This window comes from Gopherus evgoodei, chromosome 11 (genome assembly GCF_007399415.2).
Source record: "Gopherus evgoodei ecotype Sinaloan lineage chromosome 11, rGopEvg1_v1.p, whole genome shotgun sequence".
Taxonomy (NCBI): domain Eukaryota; kingdom Metazoa; phylum Chordata; order Testudines; family Testudinidae; genus Gopherus; species Gopherus evgoodei.
This window is the reverse complement of record NC_044332.1, coordinates 44925142-44945389: the sequence shown is the minus strand read 5'-3', so window position 1 is coordinate 44945389 and position 20248 is coordinate 44925142. Positions and strand designations below refer to the sequence as shown.

At 38.6% G+C, this 20248-nt stretch overlaps 2 protein-coding genes across 3 annotated transcripts in view; one reads left to right on the top strand and one right to left on the bottom strand.

Moving 5' to 3' along the window:
* The window catches only part of LOC115659409 (sodium channel protein type 3 subunit alpha), a 964414-nt gene that overhangs the window by 225955 nt on the left and 718211 nt on the right, over positions 1 to 20248 (bottom strand). The gene's annotated exons all lie outside the window — the stretch shown is intronic.
* SCN2A (sodium voltage-gated channel alpha subunit 2) overlaps positions 1 to 20248 on the top strand; it is a 140284-nt gene that overhangs the window by 84972 nt on the left and 35064 nt on the right. The window contains 3 exon segments of the mRNA XM_030579479.1: positions 3040 to 3396; positions 4608 to 4761; positions 4764 to 5086. Of these exon segments, the coding sequence (XP_030435339.1) occupies positions 3040 to 3396; positions 4608 to 4761; positions 4764 to 5086 (834 nt within the window).

The following is a 20248-nucleotide window of genomic DNA, read 5'->3' as shown; positions in this document are numbered from 1 at the left end:
CTCCAGCGCTGCCCCACCGAACCAAAAAAAACCCAAAAACACCCGAGCGCCACCCCGCCCCAAGATGCCACCCCAAGCACCTGCTTGGTTGGCTGGTGCCTGGAGCCGGCCCTGGCTTCAGACCAGCGGGTCCTTGAGATCTGAGGAAGATTTGTGAAACAGGTTTCCATTTGTACTAGGAAGGTGTTGTTGGGTTGGTTCCCAAATAATTCCTTAAATTACAAAGATCTTGCACTGTATGGGGAAAATGTCTAGGTCTGTCATTCTACCCTAATAATAATTAAAACTCTGCTTACGCTTTCCTTCCCTCTGTGATTCACTTCTTGCTACATCCCGTTAGTGATGAATGAGGAGAGAAGGTGTGCAGGAGAATGAGAAATTTCTTACCTGATAATTTTCTTTCTACTAGTAGCTTCTCTCCTCATTCAGCTCACCTTGATATTCTGGTAAATTACTGGAATACAATTTATTACAATTGAAGTTTTCCTCTGAATCAAGAGTTGGATATATAATTACCTTAATGTTATTTATATAGTCTATCAAGTTGTGTCTTAATGCTAATAATCAGTTGCTGGAGTTCTATTTAGAAGAACTCTTCTGGTGGCCCGAGTTAAATAGCCTCCAGCAACACCATTGAACTGCCTCCATATTCCACAGGAGAGAGGTATTATCCATTAGTGATAAATGAAGAGAGACATAGTGAACAGAAACAAAATGATAGAGTAAGAAATTTCACTTCACCAGTGAAAATAGTCTGGTTAGTTTACTTTTTGTTTCTACTTGTTTCATATCTCGCTCGTTGTGCAATAACACAATGCTATACTATTTGGATTGTAAACAGTGCAGGAAAATGCTTCGGTCCTATCAAAAACTGGTTTTAACTTTTTTTAAATCATGAAAATATTTATATTAATACTGAGGCAAATCCTGGCTTTTTTACTTAGGTAAAACTAATTGTATTCAATGGCAGTAAAGAATGAATAGGGACTTAGGGCTTTGGGCTATTAAGTTTTGCAAAATTATTTTATTCTAAAATTAATACATTATACATCTGGGGCTTATTCTACCTTACAGTGTCTCTTGAACAAAATAATTCCCGGAAAAAAACAAAGAGTGATTATCTTTGAGATGATCCTGTTAGGTGCTGATCACCCTCAATGAGAGAATTTGGGGAGCTCAGATCTTACTCTGTGAATAGGTTGCCAAATTAAATTACTTTGGCAACTTTAATTAGAATCTTGTCATGTAGCAAATACAATGTAATTAACATCCTTCCTTATGTATAACATCTTTCATGATGAATATTTGCATGCTGCCATTATTACCAGTGAAATCGGGGATACTATGAATCTTCTTAAGAAGGTTCAATAAATTTAGCTCAAAGAAGCTGAGTTGGTCAGTATTTAACTTGTGCATTGCTGCCAGTTCTCATGATTATATCAAAAGTCTCATAGAACTTAATGTTTTTCTTGAAACTCCAGCTCATGGAATCAAGTGATAATGGAAGAATTTTAGCTCTCATTTAAATAAGTAAAAGTAAGTTTCCAGCTCTCAGCGTTGTGGAGAAAAGTTTGAAAATATGAGCTGAATGTATCCTAACAGCTCAGAAAGCAGAAGACTAATAAGAACAATCTACCATTTTTTAAAAAAATCCAATTATTTTTAAGCCAATCTCATGCTTTTTAAACAGATTAATAATTTTTGAATGCTTCAGGTTGGCAATATTGTTTGTGTACAACTAGAAATGTATGAACCAATTCAAATGAAATAACAAATACCATTAGCCCAATTCCTGAAATAATCCCAACCAGAACTTTTTTGAGGTTTGATTTAAAAAAACGACAACACACAAGTGTTTATTTGTTTAATTTATATGCATTTGCTCCTCTGCATTTCAACTGAGAGGAAATACTAAAATACACCATTGGTTGCAGTCCTGGTTGAAACCAAAAAGGAATTTCATGCAATTGGAATAAACATTGTAACTCTATCATCCTTCTTTGAAGGAAACCTTCCAAACTTGTGAGGTCCACCCAGACCTAACATCACTGAAAAACAACTGCAGGAGCATCAATGATGCATTCTAGCAGCAATTACATCCAGTACTCTTCTGCCAGGATGATCTCTGTGACAGGAGGAAGTAAATTTGGAGAAATAAAGGAGATAAAATCTTTTTCTCAGGTGGATTTAATGAGACAGGGTAAAATTTTCAAAAGTGTCTGAGTCCCATTTTCAAAAGTGATTTAGGCTCTTCAGAGCCTTAGTCCCATTAACTTTCAGTGAAATTTAGGATCTTACGAGTCTAAATCACTTTTGAAAGTGGAATTTAGGATCCTAAGTCACTTGGATGCTTTTGAAAATTTTACCAACATTCCTTTTATAATAGCTGGGTGCTTCACTCCAGATGACAAATCCCCTTCCTATATGTATGCTGTTAGCGAGTATTCTCTTTCATTGAACTGAAAGCAAAATGTATTTTTATACTATGATTTTTTTAAAGGACGTAGGGCCCAAGTCATCCCGGAGATAATTCCACTGATTTCAGTGATTTATCCCAGGGATGAATTTGGCCCATTGTCTTTTTGGTTCTATGTAGCTTGTTAGCAACTAATCATCTGCACTTTATCTATGGGAGCTATATCTTTGAGAAAATTGGTGGACATGATAAGCATGTTCATTGTAGTGTTACTGATCCCAACAGAGTGGTTCTCTCTTTTTTTTATGTGGTTACAGAAAAAGGCACAATCTGAGATTCTTTGGCATTTGGATATAACTGAAGCCTGCAGTGAAAGGCTACATTTTTTTGGCTGTTAGGGACTTGAATTAGGACTTCAGTCTGTACATGTCTTATTGTAGAAACCTGCTAAGCCTTCATGGCCAGCATCTATGAAAACATAAATGTGATGACTAAAGGTTGTAACAGTTAAATAAGACATTTTACAGTTATGGGGTTTTGGTAACTGAAAATCTTAAATGCATTGATAATTTCATTATAATTAGCAGCATCAGTAACAGTGCTCCTTTGCTCTTGTTTTTCAGCTTCGAGTTTTCAAGCTGGCAAAATCTTGGCCAACACTGAATATGCTGATAAAGATTATTGGTAACTCAGTGGGGGCTTTGGGAAATTTGACATTGGTGCTGGCCATCATTGTCTTCATTTTTGCTGTGGTTGGTATGCAGCTGTTTGGTAAAAGCTACAAGGAATGTGTCTGCAAGATCTCCAATGACTGTGAACTTCCACGGTGGCACATGCATGATTTCTTCCACTCTTTCTTGATAGTATTCCGAGTGTTGTGTGGAGAATGGATAGAAACTATGTGGGATTGTATGGAAGTTGCAGGGCAAGCCATGTGCCTTATTGTTTTCATGATGGTCATGGTGATTGGAAACCTAGTGGTATGTACCTAATTTATTTTGCAAAAAATGATGCCTTATGTTATAAAATATGCTTTTAATTTTAGCTGAGGTGAACTAACGGGAGTTAAGGGCCAACTTTTTAAAATTTAAACTATCCAAATTCATCTCGTATTTTAATCAAAATAAGACAGTTCATATCATAATTGAACCTGGAATGTGAATTGATGGCTCTGTGAACACTCTTTCACACATTTCTTATTGATTAATATACAGCAGCCTATACTAGGAATACACTGTCTGTATGGTATGTGTAGTGTATGTGTATGTCAGGACAGCCGGGTGACTGGCTGTAGCTCGAGCAGGAGCAGACACAGGCTGGAGCAGGAACACAAGCTGGAGCAGGAGTAGTCTCTGTCATTACATCAGGTAGCAGGGAGCATCCCCAACAAGATAGTGACACTGAGCAGACTGGAGTTGTTACTTTTATTAGGATCCTGTATACCTGCCCATGGGGTCACCTGGTTAGACCCTTGCTTGTGGATTGTCTAGACCATTAGGACATGTAAGTAATTATCTCAAATGACTCAGGCTCCAAGCACTCAGAACACACAGGCTCAGAGAGAACTCTTTAGGCTCAGAACACTCAACACAATACATTACATTGTATGAGTATTTATTTATGTAGCATTTATTGAATATTATTTTTCTGATTGTCATATTTATTTAAATAGTAAAGGTCAATGGTTTGCTAAGTATCCAGCCTAAGAAGCTGGGTAGATGTATTGTGGGGGAGGGGAGGAAGAAATTATCCCATCCCCATGCTGCAGAATGACAGCACAACTGCGTCCTAATGACTGGAGTAGCCTCTGTGAGTCCTTTATAGCCCCCTTCAGGGCAGAGAGTGGGTCTACTGCCACCCTCTCTCAGCCTCTCTACACATGCCTTCACCTGTCCCATGCACACTGTTGTGCAAAGAGCTCATACAGCATGGGGCTCAACTTCTGGGATCTTGGTTTTCACCTTAGTTGTCATCTAGCCAAGTGCATTTTGTGGAGATTTGCAACCTGAAATGCTGTTGGCAAGAAATAGTACAATACAGCAGGAATAAACTAGAAAGAATGTCCTTCAGATAGTTTGACATTACCGCTAATCGTGAAGTAAAAATTATGTCATTAAACATGACATAAAGTAATTACTGTCATCACTTAAAAATAAGACATCAGCTATGTTTTCTCCTTACTGTCTTTTAGGTACTCAACCTCTTTCTGGCCTTACTGCTGAGCTCATTTAGTTCAGACAATCTTGCGGCTACAGATGATGATAATGAAATGAACAATCTCCAAATTGCAGTGGCAAGGATTCAGAAGGGAATAGATTATGTGAAAAGAAAAGCACGTGAATTCATCCAAAAGCCTTTGTTAGAAAACAGAAAGCTTTAGATGAAATCAAGCCTCTTGAAGATCTAAACAACAAAAAAGACAGCTGCATTTCCAACCATACTGTCATAGAAATAGGTAAAGACCTTAACTATCTTAAAGATGGGAATGGAACTACCAGTGGCGTAGGCAGCAGCATGGAAAAATATGTCATCGATGAAAGTGATTACATGTCATTCATAAACAATCCAAGCCTCACTGTGACAGTACCAATTGCTGTTGGGGAATCAGATTTTGAAAATTTAAATACAGAAGAGTTTAGCAGCGAGTCAGATCTAGAGGAAAGCAAAGAGGTAGGTCTATTTTACATTAATCAAGATGAGTTGTGACTTTATTTTCTATTTTAGCATTATTTATCTAATTTGATTCCTTTATAGTACCATATACAACCTTGTAATAGTAGATACGAAACTTGATGGAAGGTTGTAAGTTTCAAATGTGAAAGAAGCAGAATATTCTATTCTATTTATTGTGACAATAGAGACACTTTTGACACTTTTGAAAATTAAGATTAATTTCTATTTTTCATTTTTATTTATCAAGACAATTCAATAATTGCAAAAGGTGCCAATTTTCTAGCCCAGGAATTGAAGTCCTCAGTTTATGCATAGAACCACTGTAGAATGAGAAGCAGTCATGCAAATTTCCCCACACTTGCCCCACCAGTGCCTTAGTATTTCAACTGGATTCTGGAGGGTCTGCTTATGGAAATAACTTATCTCCATTCCTGTTCAACATTTGACCTCTTTGAGACTGTCAAAAAGAATGCCCATGATGACTATGGCTTTTTTTCAGAGTATTGCAATTGAGTTCTGTACTATGATCATTGACACCACTGAAGTTTCATCAGATGGTAACAACCACCAATTAGGGCTAGATCTAAACCAGTGTACCTAAAGGTAACTGTCACGGAGTGTGGGGGAGTCAGGGCCCTATACTCTCACTTCCTGCAATTCACCATGACTCTCAGCCAGCCAAAACAGAAGGTTTATTAGACGACAGGAACACAGTCCCAAGTAGGACCTGTAGGTACCACCAGGACCCCTCAGCCAGGTCCCTCTGGGAGGGCAAGGAGCTTAGACCCCAGACCTGGGGTACCCAGCCAGCCCAAAACTGACCCCCCCTCCAGGTGACTCACTCCCCTCCCCCCGGCTCCTTCTCTCACCTTTGTCCAGTTTCCCGGGCAAAGGTGTCACCTGACCCCACCCCCCACCTGACTCAGGTTACAGGCTCAGGTATTGTCCCTCAAATAAAGTCATCCCCTGCTCTCCCATCCCCAGTGCAGACAGTCCCAGTAAAACTCGACAACATTCCCAGGTCAATCCACCCCACTCCCTAATGTGTGACAGTAACAAAGTCTGGAACTTTTTTATCCCAACATTAATCAACTTCACACAGCTGCCCATCTTTATCCTGCAAGTGTTGAGGCATTTGAATCCAATAACTTTCCGTGCCTCAGATTAAAATTTAAGACACAAGTGTCCATGGATGAGCCTCTCATGCGTGAGTCTGAGGGTATGTGTAACATTTAATAGCTCATCCTCAGTTCCTTTTTCTCACTGCCTGCGTCAAATTTGTAACCACTTTTTCCAGTTTCTCTAGAGAAGTTCCTTTATTGTCACATTTTACAAATATATTTTTGTTTAAAAATTGTTAAGAAGAGTGCTTAGTTTGTACTTTATTGTTGAAATTATGACTCAATATAGAGCAGAGCTGGAAAAGTGGTTTAATAGACCTCTGACATTGTAAAGTTGATTATTTTCCCTCTAAGCATCCTATGTGCCCTAAGTGCAAACATAGGACATATATCTGCTGAACTATTCTATTCCATTTTAATCTGCACTAAAGAAGAAGAAGAAACATTCCCACTCAAGCACCTTCTAAGAGGTTTGGTTGGTGCATCATTCCATGATGATCTGACTATTTCGAGCTTTTCACTGCTATCAGAGGACCAGCCAAGTTTACTGCCAAGCTTATCAAAGTCTTTCTAATACTGAGAGAATCAGTAATTGTCAGATGAGAGCAATGATACAGGTTCTTTCTCCCCCTCTATCTAAATCATGTAGTTTCTTGGTATAATCCTGCTTCTTGAGCCTTCTGTTTTTCCATATTTCCAGATATTTCCCCTGAAATAAGATTAACACAATCCTATTCACTTTACACCTAACACAACTATAGATGCTATTCATATGCTATGTTAAAATTTTGGGGAGAAAGGATCATTATATGATTCAAACTCATGACTAAGGGTCAGAAGACATGGGTTTTGTTCCTTGCAAACTTTCTTTATTATCCTGATGAATTCACTTAATCTCTGTCTCTGTTTCTTCATCTGTAAAATAGGAATAATATTTATATAAATTACAGTGATGTTGTCAGGTTAAATTTATTTATCTGTGTAAAACACATAAAACTTTCCATATGAAGAATTAAATAGGACATCAAAATACTACCATTGTATTGTACCACATTTGTGTGTATTGATTATAATTGTCAGTGATGCATTAAGTGGTAGATACTATTGTATAAATGATGATAAAGAAAAATTCTGTGAACATCAATACTCTGAGATGGTGCTAGTCCTACTAAGACGAGAACCATGGTCTCAGTGGTACATTTATAAAACCTCTCTTTCTCTCTCTCTCCACTTCTTATTCTGAGCTCCCACCCAGATCCAAGTAATTTTGTGTAAATACCAGATTGGGGTCCACATATTAATGGAGGGGCTTCCTTTTGCCTTGCACTGTTTATGCTTCTTGCTGAAAGCACTTGTTTGGACATGTCTCAGGCATCCACTTTTGCTTTTCTAGTCTGTCCTTTGTCCCCAGGATGGATTCCCAAGTACAGGACTCTGAAGATCCCTCATGCTCCCACGAGATTCTCTCTTTTTAATCTTCCTTTCTGGATGTTTTCCTACAATATGAATTAAACTTAAATAAACAGGCATTAACATCTATCTTCTCTTGGGAAATCCTGTCTGGTATTAGATCTATATATGCTTTTCCTTTATTCCTCTAGGGCTTGAGCCTGCCAGGCACTGAGCACTCAGGCTCCAAGTCATCTTTAAGCATAAAGTTAAAGCACTTGTTTAAGTGATTTGCTGGATTGGCACCAGAGTGCTCAGCGCCTTGCAGGATTAAGCCCTTAATGACAAGGGCTGAACATAAAATAAGACAGGGCAAAGATCCTAACATCCCTTTCATGGACTTGTCTCTATTGACAGCTCCTATAGACAGCTTCATCCCAGCCCATTAATAACCTTCAAATACATCCACAAGTATTACACTAACATCAGCACAATGCCTTTTTGTCTTTTCATCTAGACCATTTGTTGATCCTTTAGAAGTCATGTGTTCCCTTTAATCACATCTAATGAGTTTTGGTTAAACTAAGAAAGGCATCCACTCATAAGATTTTCTTTTACATTTTAAAGTAATAGAGGTTCTTGGCAAGATGCAGTAGTAAAAAGTTTCCTGGTGGATTCATTAATCACTTAAATTGTACATGGTCTCCTCTCATTACTCTTCTCAGGTATATAAGTCTTATTAAACTGTCTTTCTCCTCTCAGACTAAAACTGTTAGGCATTTCAGCTTCATCCTGTAAGGCAGAAGATTGCTGTATGTTCATGAATAATTTAGTAGGTAATTGTCCTCATTTAAAATCTCCAGCCTGTAGGATTATCCTTAATCTGATATTTAGCAAACAGTACGCCTCTTAAATATCCTTAATCTGATATTTAGCAAACAGTACGCCTCTGCGGAAATGTCCTTTGCATTAGCTCTCCTTCAAGATAGTTGTTCTCAGTCATTGATATTACTGCTTCTGGAAGGATAGTGAACTACAAGTTCAGACGGTTAACTCCATTTCCTAGGGATAATGAAGTTCTATGTCCTTATCTTAAAGTGGTAAACTTTTGTGAGACAAGGTGAGTGGGGTAATATCTTTTATTGGACCAACTTCTTCAGAAGAGCTGTGTAGCTTGAAAGCTTGTCTCTTTCACCAAAAGAAGTTGAACCAATAAAAGATATTACCCTCACCCACCTTGTCTTTCGATCTTGGGACTAACATAGCTACAGTAATACTTAATTTTGATATAATTCCTGGAGGGATCATTCTCTAGGGATCAAATCATGAGACAGTTGGGAAGCAGGGGTTCTAGGTTCTATTCCCAGCTCTTTCATTGAGTCACTCTATATCTGGGCAGGTCATTCAGATTCTTTCCAGCTTTTCCATCTGTAGGATGGATTTAAAACTTCCGATCTCACAGGAGTATTATTGGTATTATTTACTAATGATTGCTAAGCACCTGAAGATCCTCAGATGAAAGGAATTATAGATGTGTAAATTATTCTTAACAATTATATTTTGCCAGCTTTTTCCTTTCATCCTCATTCTTCTGGGTTTGTGTTGTTTTCTATGACATTTATATTTAGAGGGCAGTAAGTATCTATTTGGACATAACTTGGAAATTTCATAGACTTCATAGACTCATAGGCCACAGAACCCTACCCATCCACTTTTAAAACAACCCCTAACCCAGGACTGAGTTATTGAAATCCTCAAAATTGGTTTGAAGACCTCAAGCTGCAGAGAATCCACCAGCAAGCGACCTATGCGCCACGCTGCAGGGGAAGGCGAAAAACCTCCAGGGCCCCTGCCAATCCGCCCTGGAGGAAAATTCCTTCCCGACCCCAAATATGGCGATCAGCTAAACCCCTGAGCATGTGGGCAAGACTCACCAGCCAGCACCCAAGAAGGAATTCTCTGCAGTAACTCAGTTCCCATCCCATCCAACATCTCCCCGCAGACGATAGAGCAGACTTATCTGGTGATAATCCAAGATCAATTGCCCAAATTAAAGTATCCTATCATAACATCCCCTCCATATACTTATCAAGCTTAGTCTTAAAGCCAGATAAGTCTTTTGCCCCCACTACTTCCCTCGGAAGGCTGTTCCAGAACTTCACTCCCCTAATGGTTAGAAACCTTCGTCTAATTTCAAGTCATAAATCTTTTCTCTTACATTTTTTGGGGAACAACATTAATCTTTGAAAACAATGAACAGAATTCTTACCCATGTAAATGGGTGCAACTCTGCTATAATCAAGAGTTGGGCCCACTGACGTTATATATGAATTTCTCTCAGTAACTCAGATACCAAAATCTGCTACATGCTTGAGATTTTAATAAAAAGGATTAATTCTCTTACACTTTGCAGACATGTTGCTGAAAGTAATTTGGAACTTATAATTAGAATAGACTCCAATTTTAAGGTTATAGGTTATAAAAAATCGATCTAGGGAGTAGTTCTGTAAATATTTTTGTTACTCTTTTGTGGTTAAAATTGCTATGCTGAAATATTGTTAAACTTTTCTACTTTGTTTACAAAGGGACAAAGTTTCCCACTAGCATTTTAAGAACACAAAATCATAAGGATGGCCATACTGGGTCAGACCAAAGGTCCATCTAGCCCAGTATCCTGTCTACCGACAGTGGCCAATGCCAGGTGGCCCAGAGGGAGTGAACCTAACAGGTAATGATCAAGTGATCTCTCTCCTGCCATCCATCTCCACCCTCTGACAAACAGAGGCTAGGGGCACCATTTCTTACCCATCCTGGCTCATATCCATTAATGGACTTAACCTCCATCAATGTATCTAGTTCTCTTTTAAACCTGGTTATAGTCCTATCCCTTTCTTAATGGTTCCTAACATTCTATTAGCTATTTTGGCTGCTCCTGCACATTAAGTAGATGTTTTCAGAGAACTATTTACAATGACTCCAAGAACTCTTTCTTGCATGGTAACAGCTAACTTAGACCCTATCATCTTATATCTATAGTTGGGATTATGTTTCCAATATGCAATTATTTTCCATTTATCAACATTGAATTTCACAGTCACCGAGTGTTGTCAGATTCCTTTGTAACTCTTTGCAGTCTGTTTTGGACCTAACTATCTTGAGTAATTTTTTATCATCTGCAAACTTTGCCGCTTCACTGTTTACCCAGTTTTCCAGATCATTTATAAATATGTTGAAAAGCATTGGTTCTAATACAGCTCCGTGGGGGATCCTGCTATTTACATCTCTCCACTGTGAAAATTGTCCATTTATTCCTATTCTGTGTTTGCCATCTTTTCATCAGTTACGATCCATGAGAAGATCTTCCCTCTTATCTCAGGACTGCCTACTTTGTTTAAGAGATTTTGGTGAGGGACCTTATCAAGGGCTTTCCGAAGTCCAAATATACTATATCCACTGGATCACCCTGTGCACATATTTGTTGACCTCCTCTGAAAATTTCAGTAGATTAGCGAGGCATGATTTCTCTTTGCAAAAGCAGTGTTGACTTTTTCCCAGCATATCATGTTCATCTGTGTGTCTGATAATTCTGTTCTTTACTATGGTTTCAACCAATTTGCCTGGTATTCAAGTTAGGCTTACTGGCCTGTAGTTGCCAGGATCACCTCTGGAACCTTTTAAAAAAATTGGCATCACATTAGTCATTTGGTATAGAAGCTGATTTAAGCAATAGGTTACATACCACAGTTAGTAGTTTTGCAATTTCACATTTGAGTTCCTTCAGAACTCTTGGGTCAATATAATCTAGTCCTGGTTACTTATTATTGTTTAATGTATTAATTTGTTCCAAAACCTCCTCTCCTGTTACCTCAATCAGGGACAGTTTCCCAGATTCGTCACCTAAAAAGAATGGTTCAGATGTAGGAATCTCCCTTATATCTTCTGCAGTGAAGACTGATGCAAAGAATTCAGTTAGCTTCTCTGCAATGGCCTTATCTTCTCTGAGTACTCTGTTAGCACCTCGATCATCCAGTGGCCCCCCCTGATTGTTGGTAGTCTTCCTGCTTGTGATGTACTTAAAAAGTTTTTGCTGTTAGTTTTTGTGTCTATTACTAGTTGCTCTTCTAATTTGTTCTTGGCCTGCCAGATTATACTTTTACACTTGACTTGTTTTGGGACTTAGTTTTGGGACTTAGTTTTGAAGTAGCTAAGGTATAAGAGGGACCAAGTAGAATATTGTTTTTCATAAACATAAAAAGGAATATTTTTAATAAGCCCAGGAGTATGTTATATTGATAATAGAAAGCTTTTGGAATTTTCTCATACTATCGTATTTTAGTTTTTTATTACGGTAATTTGCAAATTCAAATAACCATCCACTTGTGCGTAATTGTTTGTTTATATTTTTTTATCTTCAGAAATATTTGTTGTTCTCTAAATCTTGTATAGGCAATTTAATTATTATGGATTATATCATGCAATAACAGAAGCACCGTATAGCATAAATTTTAATTTAATTCACATAATCAAAGTATGTTACCATCATCTGGTAAAATAGCTTACACAAAACTGATATTCTGCCAATCAAACATTTGGAAACCAATCTGTACTCAATTATACACACACCCATATCAAAGTCTGGGATTGCAGAGAGGCATCTGAGAGCAAAATCTAACTCATTTTGATCATCGTGGAGCCCTTTAATTTCTATTCAAGGAAGAAACCCATTCTAAAAATTGGCAAAAAAAATCTAAAAGTGATAAAACTGCCTGTTGTAAGGAACCTGAACATATTTTCATCTTTTAAGTCACAAGTAAAATAAAAAAATTCTAATCAGCAATGTGTTATTGATTTTGAACCAAGGGATGTCCTCTATCTCACCCACTCAGCATTACCATATTATTTATTATGTCATGAAGCAATATGATGCTGTAGTCAGTCTGGAACAGCACAAAACACACTATACATCAGCTGAGTGAAAATGTGGACATTGACTGCATTAGTGGTGGTGAAATTTGTGTGATGAATAACTTATATGGCAACAGTCTGTGGTTTTATAATTATTCATTATAATTGTTTAATAAATATTTTGTGTGAAAAAAATCAACCCTATGGATTGTTCACAGATTTGTCACAGAATATTACTATTTTGTAATTCCACACCATGTGAGAAGTCAATTAATCACAGGATATTGTTTCTTCTCCAAATTAGATTATCTGAACTTGATAAACAGGAACCCCTTTCTCTGTTAGAGAATTATCCATGAACATTCATGTAGGTTTTAAACAGAGTTTTTTAAAGAAGCCTTTAGAATACTTCCAATGTGAGTGGTTTTGTAGGTATTTGAACTGCTATTCATGTCCGGTGGTTGCCCAAATGTTCACAAATAGACAGATCAAATGGGTTATGAATAGCAGCAAAGCATAGCAGTGGTTTTATCACAAGAATTCTCATTAATTGTTTTATGGTATTTATATCAGTTTGGATATAACACCACCATTTTCACCACAGATCATCTCATTTACCTGTTGGTATCCATGCAACTCCTAAGTTGAGTGAGAAATGAGGAAACAGTTTATTTAAAAAAAGCAGAGTCTCTGCCTGCACCATCTTTCTACTTACTCTCTCTTGTTCTGCTCTTTGGTTCCTTAGTCCCTTTCACCCTGATTTCAGCAGCTCTTCAATGGCATCCTGGTTAATCGTGACATTTCTGACATTTATTTTAAAAAGTTAAACTCAGAGCTGTTTATTATTCTCAGTTTAGCATTTTAAGAATAAATAAAAATAATAATAAAAGCTAAAAGTTCAAAGGGGCCTGGATGTAAGTGAAGCAAAATTATATAAATCTCTGAGGTGTGTGTGAAGTTCAAAAAAGAAATCATATCTAAAACCTCTTGACAAACTCTGTTGCTACATTTTGTAGTCCTTCCCTGGTGGCTAGACTGCTTTCAACTTTTCATTTCTTTTTTAAAAGCTAAACTAAGAGCTATTCCTCTTTTATCATATTGCTAATTGAAATATGACTTAAGGTGTTACTGATAAATGTGAAATTTTAAAGATACCTATGTGAGGTGATCAGGATAATGATGCTTTTAAAATTATTTAAATATTTTTGTATCTTTCCTGTGTAATATGAAAAGTAGGAGGGAGGGTATATGTGTCATAAGTCAAAGTAGACACCACTGAATCAGAATAATTTCCTTAGTATGCTATTTGGGGAAAAAAATTCTCTTTCTAACTTCCAGTCTAGCAGCCTGGCTTTTGAACACAGTGTCATAGGGCATATCTCCACTGCAGCAGGATACATTTCTCCCCTTTCAGTAAAACAGACTCATGCTCGTTCCACTCAAGCTAGCATGCTAAAAATAGCATTGTGATAGTTGTGGTGCTGGTAGTGGCTCAGGCTAGTTGCTCAGATCCAAGCCCGCCTGACCTCTGGGTCTCAGCTCAGATGCTGTTGCTGCAGTGTCCACACTGCTATTTTTTGGTGTGCTAGCTCAAGCGGAGCTAGTGTGAATTTGTTTACGTGGGCTGGGAAGCATGCTCCCAACTACAGTGTAGATCAGGAGTCTGCAACCTTTCAGAAGTGGTGTGCCGAATTTTCATTTATTCACTCAGATTTAAGGTTTCGTATGCCAGTCATACATTTTAACGTTTTTAGAAGGTCTCTTTGTATAAGTCTATAATATATAACTAAACTGTTGTTGTATGTAAAGTAAATAAGGATTTTAAAATGTTTAAGAAGCTTCATTTAAAATTAAATTAAAATGCAGAGCCCCCCGGACTGGTGGCCAGGATCCGGGCAGTGTGAGTGCCACTGAAAATCACCTCGCGTGCCGCCTTTGGCACCCGTGCCATAGGTTGCCTATCCCTGGTGTAGGTATATCCTAACAGTTAACTCTGAGATGTGTATTGTAACCTGAGTGATTACATACTTTCTCAAACACAGAAATTCAGTATTTGGTAAGAATCAGAAAGGGCTTGTTAACACATCCAAAGGCATGTTAACAAAGGTAAAATTTGTCATCGATAATTAATTTGTTTGTATCTAGAGATGCATTACATCACAAAGGGCAGCATATATGCTGTCCAGTATAAAATGTGGACTAAATGTAGTTCTTTGGAATTCTGGTGTGCAGGGAAAGACGCTATCAGGTGCCTTGGAGGTATGCCTAGGTAGTAAGTCGACGGGTAAACTCTGTTCCTAAAAAAGCATAGTCTACAAGTTAGGGGACAGATGTCTTGCATGTATGCTGGCGTGCATGTGCTGTCATCTGCAGTAACCATGCTAACCAAAATGTGGCCACATATTAAACCACATTAGTGTGTGGTAGTGGCCTGACTTGTGCCAGGGTGTTGTGCTGGATGCAGACAGAATAATGCAACATTCTTCCCCACCCTGTGTCATCTGCCTCATGCGAGAATAGGATTTAGTTGTCTAACTGCAAAATGGCTGTTACTAAAAACCGCTATTTGTGTTATGGTATTTTAAACCATCCCATTTTTATAGAGACATTTTTAATGACTGCTTTTTTTAAGAATGTTGAACTTTTCTTGGCCTACTGAATTTAGTTGTATGGTTTGACATTTTAGATACTGCAGTTGTTACCTCATAAACAACTTTCTAATGTATGCTTAGTTTTATTAACATCCATATAGAATGCCACAATTAAAACTCAATATGAAAAAAAAACACAGAGACATAGAGTGGTTGAGCAATCTTTCCAATACTTAGAGTTTTCCTCTCACATAATTTTTTCTTTTGAACATATCAGTGTTAAAATTTCCCTTCTGCAGATAATACTGACTCATTGTAAGTTTCAATTGGGTAATTATTTTAATATACTTGTTGATAGAGTAATCTTGTCTGAGACACACAGTAACAGCATACTAAGGAAATATATTTTCTGTGGCATCAAGAGTGGAAGAGTAACAGAACTCTCAGTAGGACAAGACAGTTTAAAATGTTTTTGTTTTGTTTCAAATACCAACTGCTATTGGTGCTGTTCATTATTTTGGTAAGCAGACTGTAAATCTGCCTACCTTAACTCATGTAATTATAATTACAACTCTTTACAAGAAGCATACCAGATTTTCTGTGAGAAGAGACTAGTAAGACCCAATTTACCATTCATAAAATTCAAATTCTTACCCTACATTAATAAAGATTGATTGCTAATTTTCCTGATAATTAATTGTCATACTATATTGTGTTTCTGCTTGATCACTTTGGTCTCTTCTCATCCCGATTATCCCTAATCTTCCATTTTGAGTTATCTAACGGTCTTTAAGGGTACGTCTACACTACGGGATTAATCCGATTTTACATAAACCGGTTTTGTAAAACAGATTGTATAAAGTCGAGTGCACGCGGCCACACTGAGCACATTAATTCGGCGGCGTGCATCCATGGTCTGAGGCTAGCGTCGATTTCTGGAGCGTTGCACTGTGGGTAGCTATTCCGTAGCTATCCCATAGTTCCTGCAGTCTCCCCCGCCCCTTGGAATTCTGGGTTGAGATCCCAGTGGCCGATGGGGCAAAAATCATTGTCACAGGTGGTTCTGGGTAAATGTCGTCACTCATTCCTTCCACCGGGAAAACAACAGCAGACAATCATTTTGTGCCCTTTTTCCCTGGATTGCCCTGGCAGACGCCATAGCACGGCAACCATGGAGCCCGCTCAGCTTTTTTTTTACTGTCACCATATGTGTACTGGATGCCGCTAACAGAGGCATTACTGCAGCGCTACACAGCAGCATTCGTTTGCTTTTGCATGATAGCAGAGATGGTTATCAGTCATTCTGTACCGTCTGCTGCCATTGTAAATTGGCAATAAGATGACGGTTATCTGTCATTCTGTACTGTCTGCTGCTATCATGGGTGCCCTTGGCTGAGGTCGGCCTGGGGCGCAAAGGCAAAAATGGGAATGACTCCCCGAGTCAATCCCTCCTATATGGTATCTAAAAATAGAGTCAGTCCTGCCTAGATTATGGGGAAAGTGTACTAGAGAACCAGTGTGTCAGAGAGCACAGCTGCTCCATGTCAGATCCCGCAGAAATGATGAGCTGCATGCCATTCACGGGGGGTGCCCCTGCAACAGCCCCACTCATTGCTTCTCTCCTCCCCAACCTTCCTGGGCTACCGTGGCAGTGTCCCCCCCATTTGTGTCATGAAATTATAAAGAATGCAGGAATAAGAAACAGTGACTTGTTAGTGAGATAAAATGAGGGGGAGGCAGCCTCCCGCTGCTATGACAGTCCAGGCAGAACATTAAGCGGTGCGGGGGAGAGGAGCCCAGCATCCCGCTGCTATGATAGTCCAGGCAGTACAGAATCTTTTCTTTACACGAGAAAGGGAGGGGGCTGATGGAGCTCAGCACCCAGTTGCTATGATGAGGACGGTTTCCAGCCGTTCTGTACCATCTATTGGGAATGACCAGGAATCACCTGAGGCCAGCCAGGAGCACTCACGGGCTGATGGTGACGACGGATAGCGTCATATTGTACCGTCTGCCACCGAGGAGGGGAGAAGAGTGGATACTGCTCTTCACTGCTGCAGCATCATGTCTACCACCAGCATTCAGTAGACATAGGGTGACATTGAAAAAAGTCAAGAAACGATTTCTTTCCCTTTTCTTTCACGTGGTGGGGGGAGGGAGTAAATTGACGAGCTATACCCTGAACCACGCCGGACAATGTGTTTGAACCTACAGGCACTGGGAGCTCAGCCAAGAATGCAAATAGTTTTCGGAGACTGCTGTGGACTGTGGGATAGCTGGAGTCCTCAGTACCTCCTCCCTCCCTCCATGAGCATCCATTTGATTCTTTGGCTTTCCGTTATGCTTGTCACACAGCACTGTGTAGCCTGGAGATTTTTTTCAAACGCTTTGGCATTTCATCCTCTGTAACGGAGCTGTGATAGAACAGATTTGTCTCCCCATACAGTGATCAGATCCAGTATCTCCTGTACGGTCCATGCTGGAGCTCTTTTCGGATTTGGGACTGCATCGCCACCCATGCTGATCAAAGCTCCACGCTGGGCAAACAGGAAATGTAATTCAAAAGTTTGAATGGCTTTTCCTGTTTACCTGGCCACTGCATCCGAGTTCAGATTGCTGTCCAGAGCAGTCACAGTGGTACACTGTGGGATACCGCCCGGAGGCCAATACCGTCGATTTGCGGCCACACTAACCCTAATCCGATATGGTAATACCGATTTTGGCGCTACTCCTCTCGTCAGGGAGGAATACAGAAACCGATTTAAAGAGCCCTTTATATCGATATAAAGGGCCTCGTAGTGTGGACGGGTGCGGAGTTAAATCAGTTTAACGCTGCTAAAATCGGTTTAAACGCGTAGTGTAGACCAGGCCTAAAATATTTACGGAATAAATCTCATGTAACTTCAGTTATAAGAACTTGTTTTTCATTCTTGCAATGATCTCCTGCTGAATTAACACATTTCACAATGGATGAGTTTCTAAGCTCTTTATTCTCCTTTTACAAAAATGAACAATAGATTTTTCAAACTTCAATTTTTTTTTTAACCAGTTTGTAATTTTTGTTTTCTCTGCTATTGCAGCAGCATTTTTGCTATAAGTGCTGGCGAAGCTGGAATGATGCATGTAAAATCTTAATGTAATTCCATAGTGTACAAAGAGAGTATTTTCCTTGATTTTAAAGTAATTTATTTGTTGTATTATTAAGACAGATATTTTATGCTGTGGTATAAGTTTATTTACTTGGAATATACTTTGACATTTATCTTATTTATGGCTTTTCCTGAAATTGATAATTGGTATTCACAGTAAGCCAAACTCTATGGTCCTTACTTGAGAAATACAGAATCTGGCCCTTTTATTATCAGTTTTAATATTATAGAGGCAGTATTTCAAACAATAGCTAAAGTACTGTGTCAAAAATGCATTTTCTGTCATTTAGCACACTAGAATACTAATTGAATTCATGTAATTATTAAATTCTGTTACTTTAATTATTTGTGTTGCACAATATCTATTTACAGCAAATTTGATATACATATCTTCATAAAGAATACACTGGGTGATTTCTGATCTCATATCTGTAGATAGGACTCCCACTGACTCCTCTGTGAAGGTGTGAAGATGGACAGGAGACCAGAATTTAGTCTTATATATGTAGGCTTGGATTTTCAAAGAAGCCTAAAGGACTTAGGCACCCATATTCCATTGAAATAACATGCATAATACACTCTGAAATAATTTTTCAAACTTGCAGGACCTTGCCCATAAGGCTGGTAAAGAAGTTAAGTCCATGTCAAGTCCTCATCACTGTAAACCTTTCCATATGTTATTTGCTAAGCTTAAAGACTGGTGGACGGAGAACTCCTGAAAAAGTCAGCACTGCTAGAGGTGACAAGGAGAGGAATTCAGAGATTATCCTTATCCAGCCATTTCTGTACTACTCAAGTGAGCTGGAGCGGCAGTTAACATTGTGTATTTTTGATATTGAGCAGAAAATTGTGTGTCTTCCATTACGACTCGGCAAGTTTAGATGAGTGAAAATCAGCTAAGTAATTTTTTATATCCTATAGGGTATGTTCATAGTGTGCATGTGAAAAGACTCTGTTCACTTCTTTGAGATACTAAGCTATCTGTAGGGTTTGGAAATAGAAGAAAGACTCGTAGAAAGAGAAAAGATCCTCAATTTATAGGAAAACATTTATCCATATATCCCTAAAAATAAAGTAAGTCTTCCTTTGGGAACTCGCAAGGGAACAAGTTTAGGTAAAAATAAGACAAACTGACATTACATCTCTTTGTACAATTTGAAAATTGTAAGAAAAAAAAGATACATTTTTAGTGTTACAGATTTCAATATACTTGTCCAGTTTAGTCCCAAACATTTCAAATACCAGTAATTTATTTCCATTCTGACCCTAAACTGCTCACAAAATTTCTATTAGCGTCCCAGATTCTACAGACCTGTTCCAAATGGTCACTTCCCCCTACAGTCAAGGCAAAGCACCTACTAGGCAAGCTCTGGGACCATCCACTGTATCTTATATACTGGGCCATTTCTGACTGATATGTCTGCCCAGGATGGGTTATAGCACTTACACGTTTACCTTTGCATTTTTCTGAGTGAAGGGTTGTCTGCAGCCCTCTTTCCTACAACAATACCTGAAAATGCTACTGCACCACTGAACTTAAATTCCTGAGTATTTGAATCCTTAATCATTATTACAATTTCCACAGAGAGCATAGTACAACACAGTCAGCGTCTGATAAGATTTTGCAATATTTTATTTTGTAGCATTTAATCATGGAAACTAGACTCTCTGCTAAATAGTTTGGAGGTTCCTGCAATTTATTTATTTAGTTAGTTAGTTAGTTTACTGCTCATCAACTAACAAAGGCCCAGTCCTGCATATAGGCTGTACACTCCAAATTCACACCGGTTAGAGTCAAGGCCGGCCCCAGGCACCAGAGAAGGAAGCAGGTGCTTGAGGTGGCCAATGGAAAGGGGTGGAACGTCCGGGTCTTTTTTTTTTCTCACTTCGCTGCTTGGGGCTGCAAAAAAGCTGGAGCCGGCCCTGGTTAGAGTGTCTATCCCATGGGCAGTAGCAAACCACATTATGTTAGATGCTAACGTGCATAGAACTTTCAGACACCAT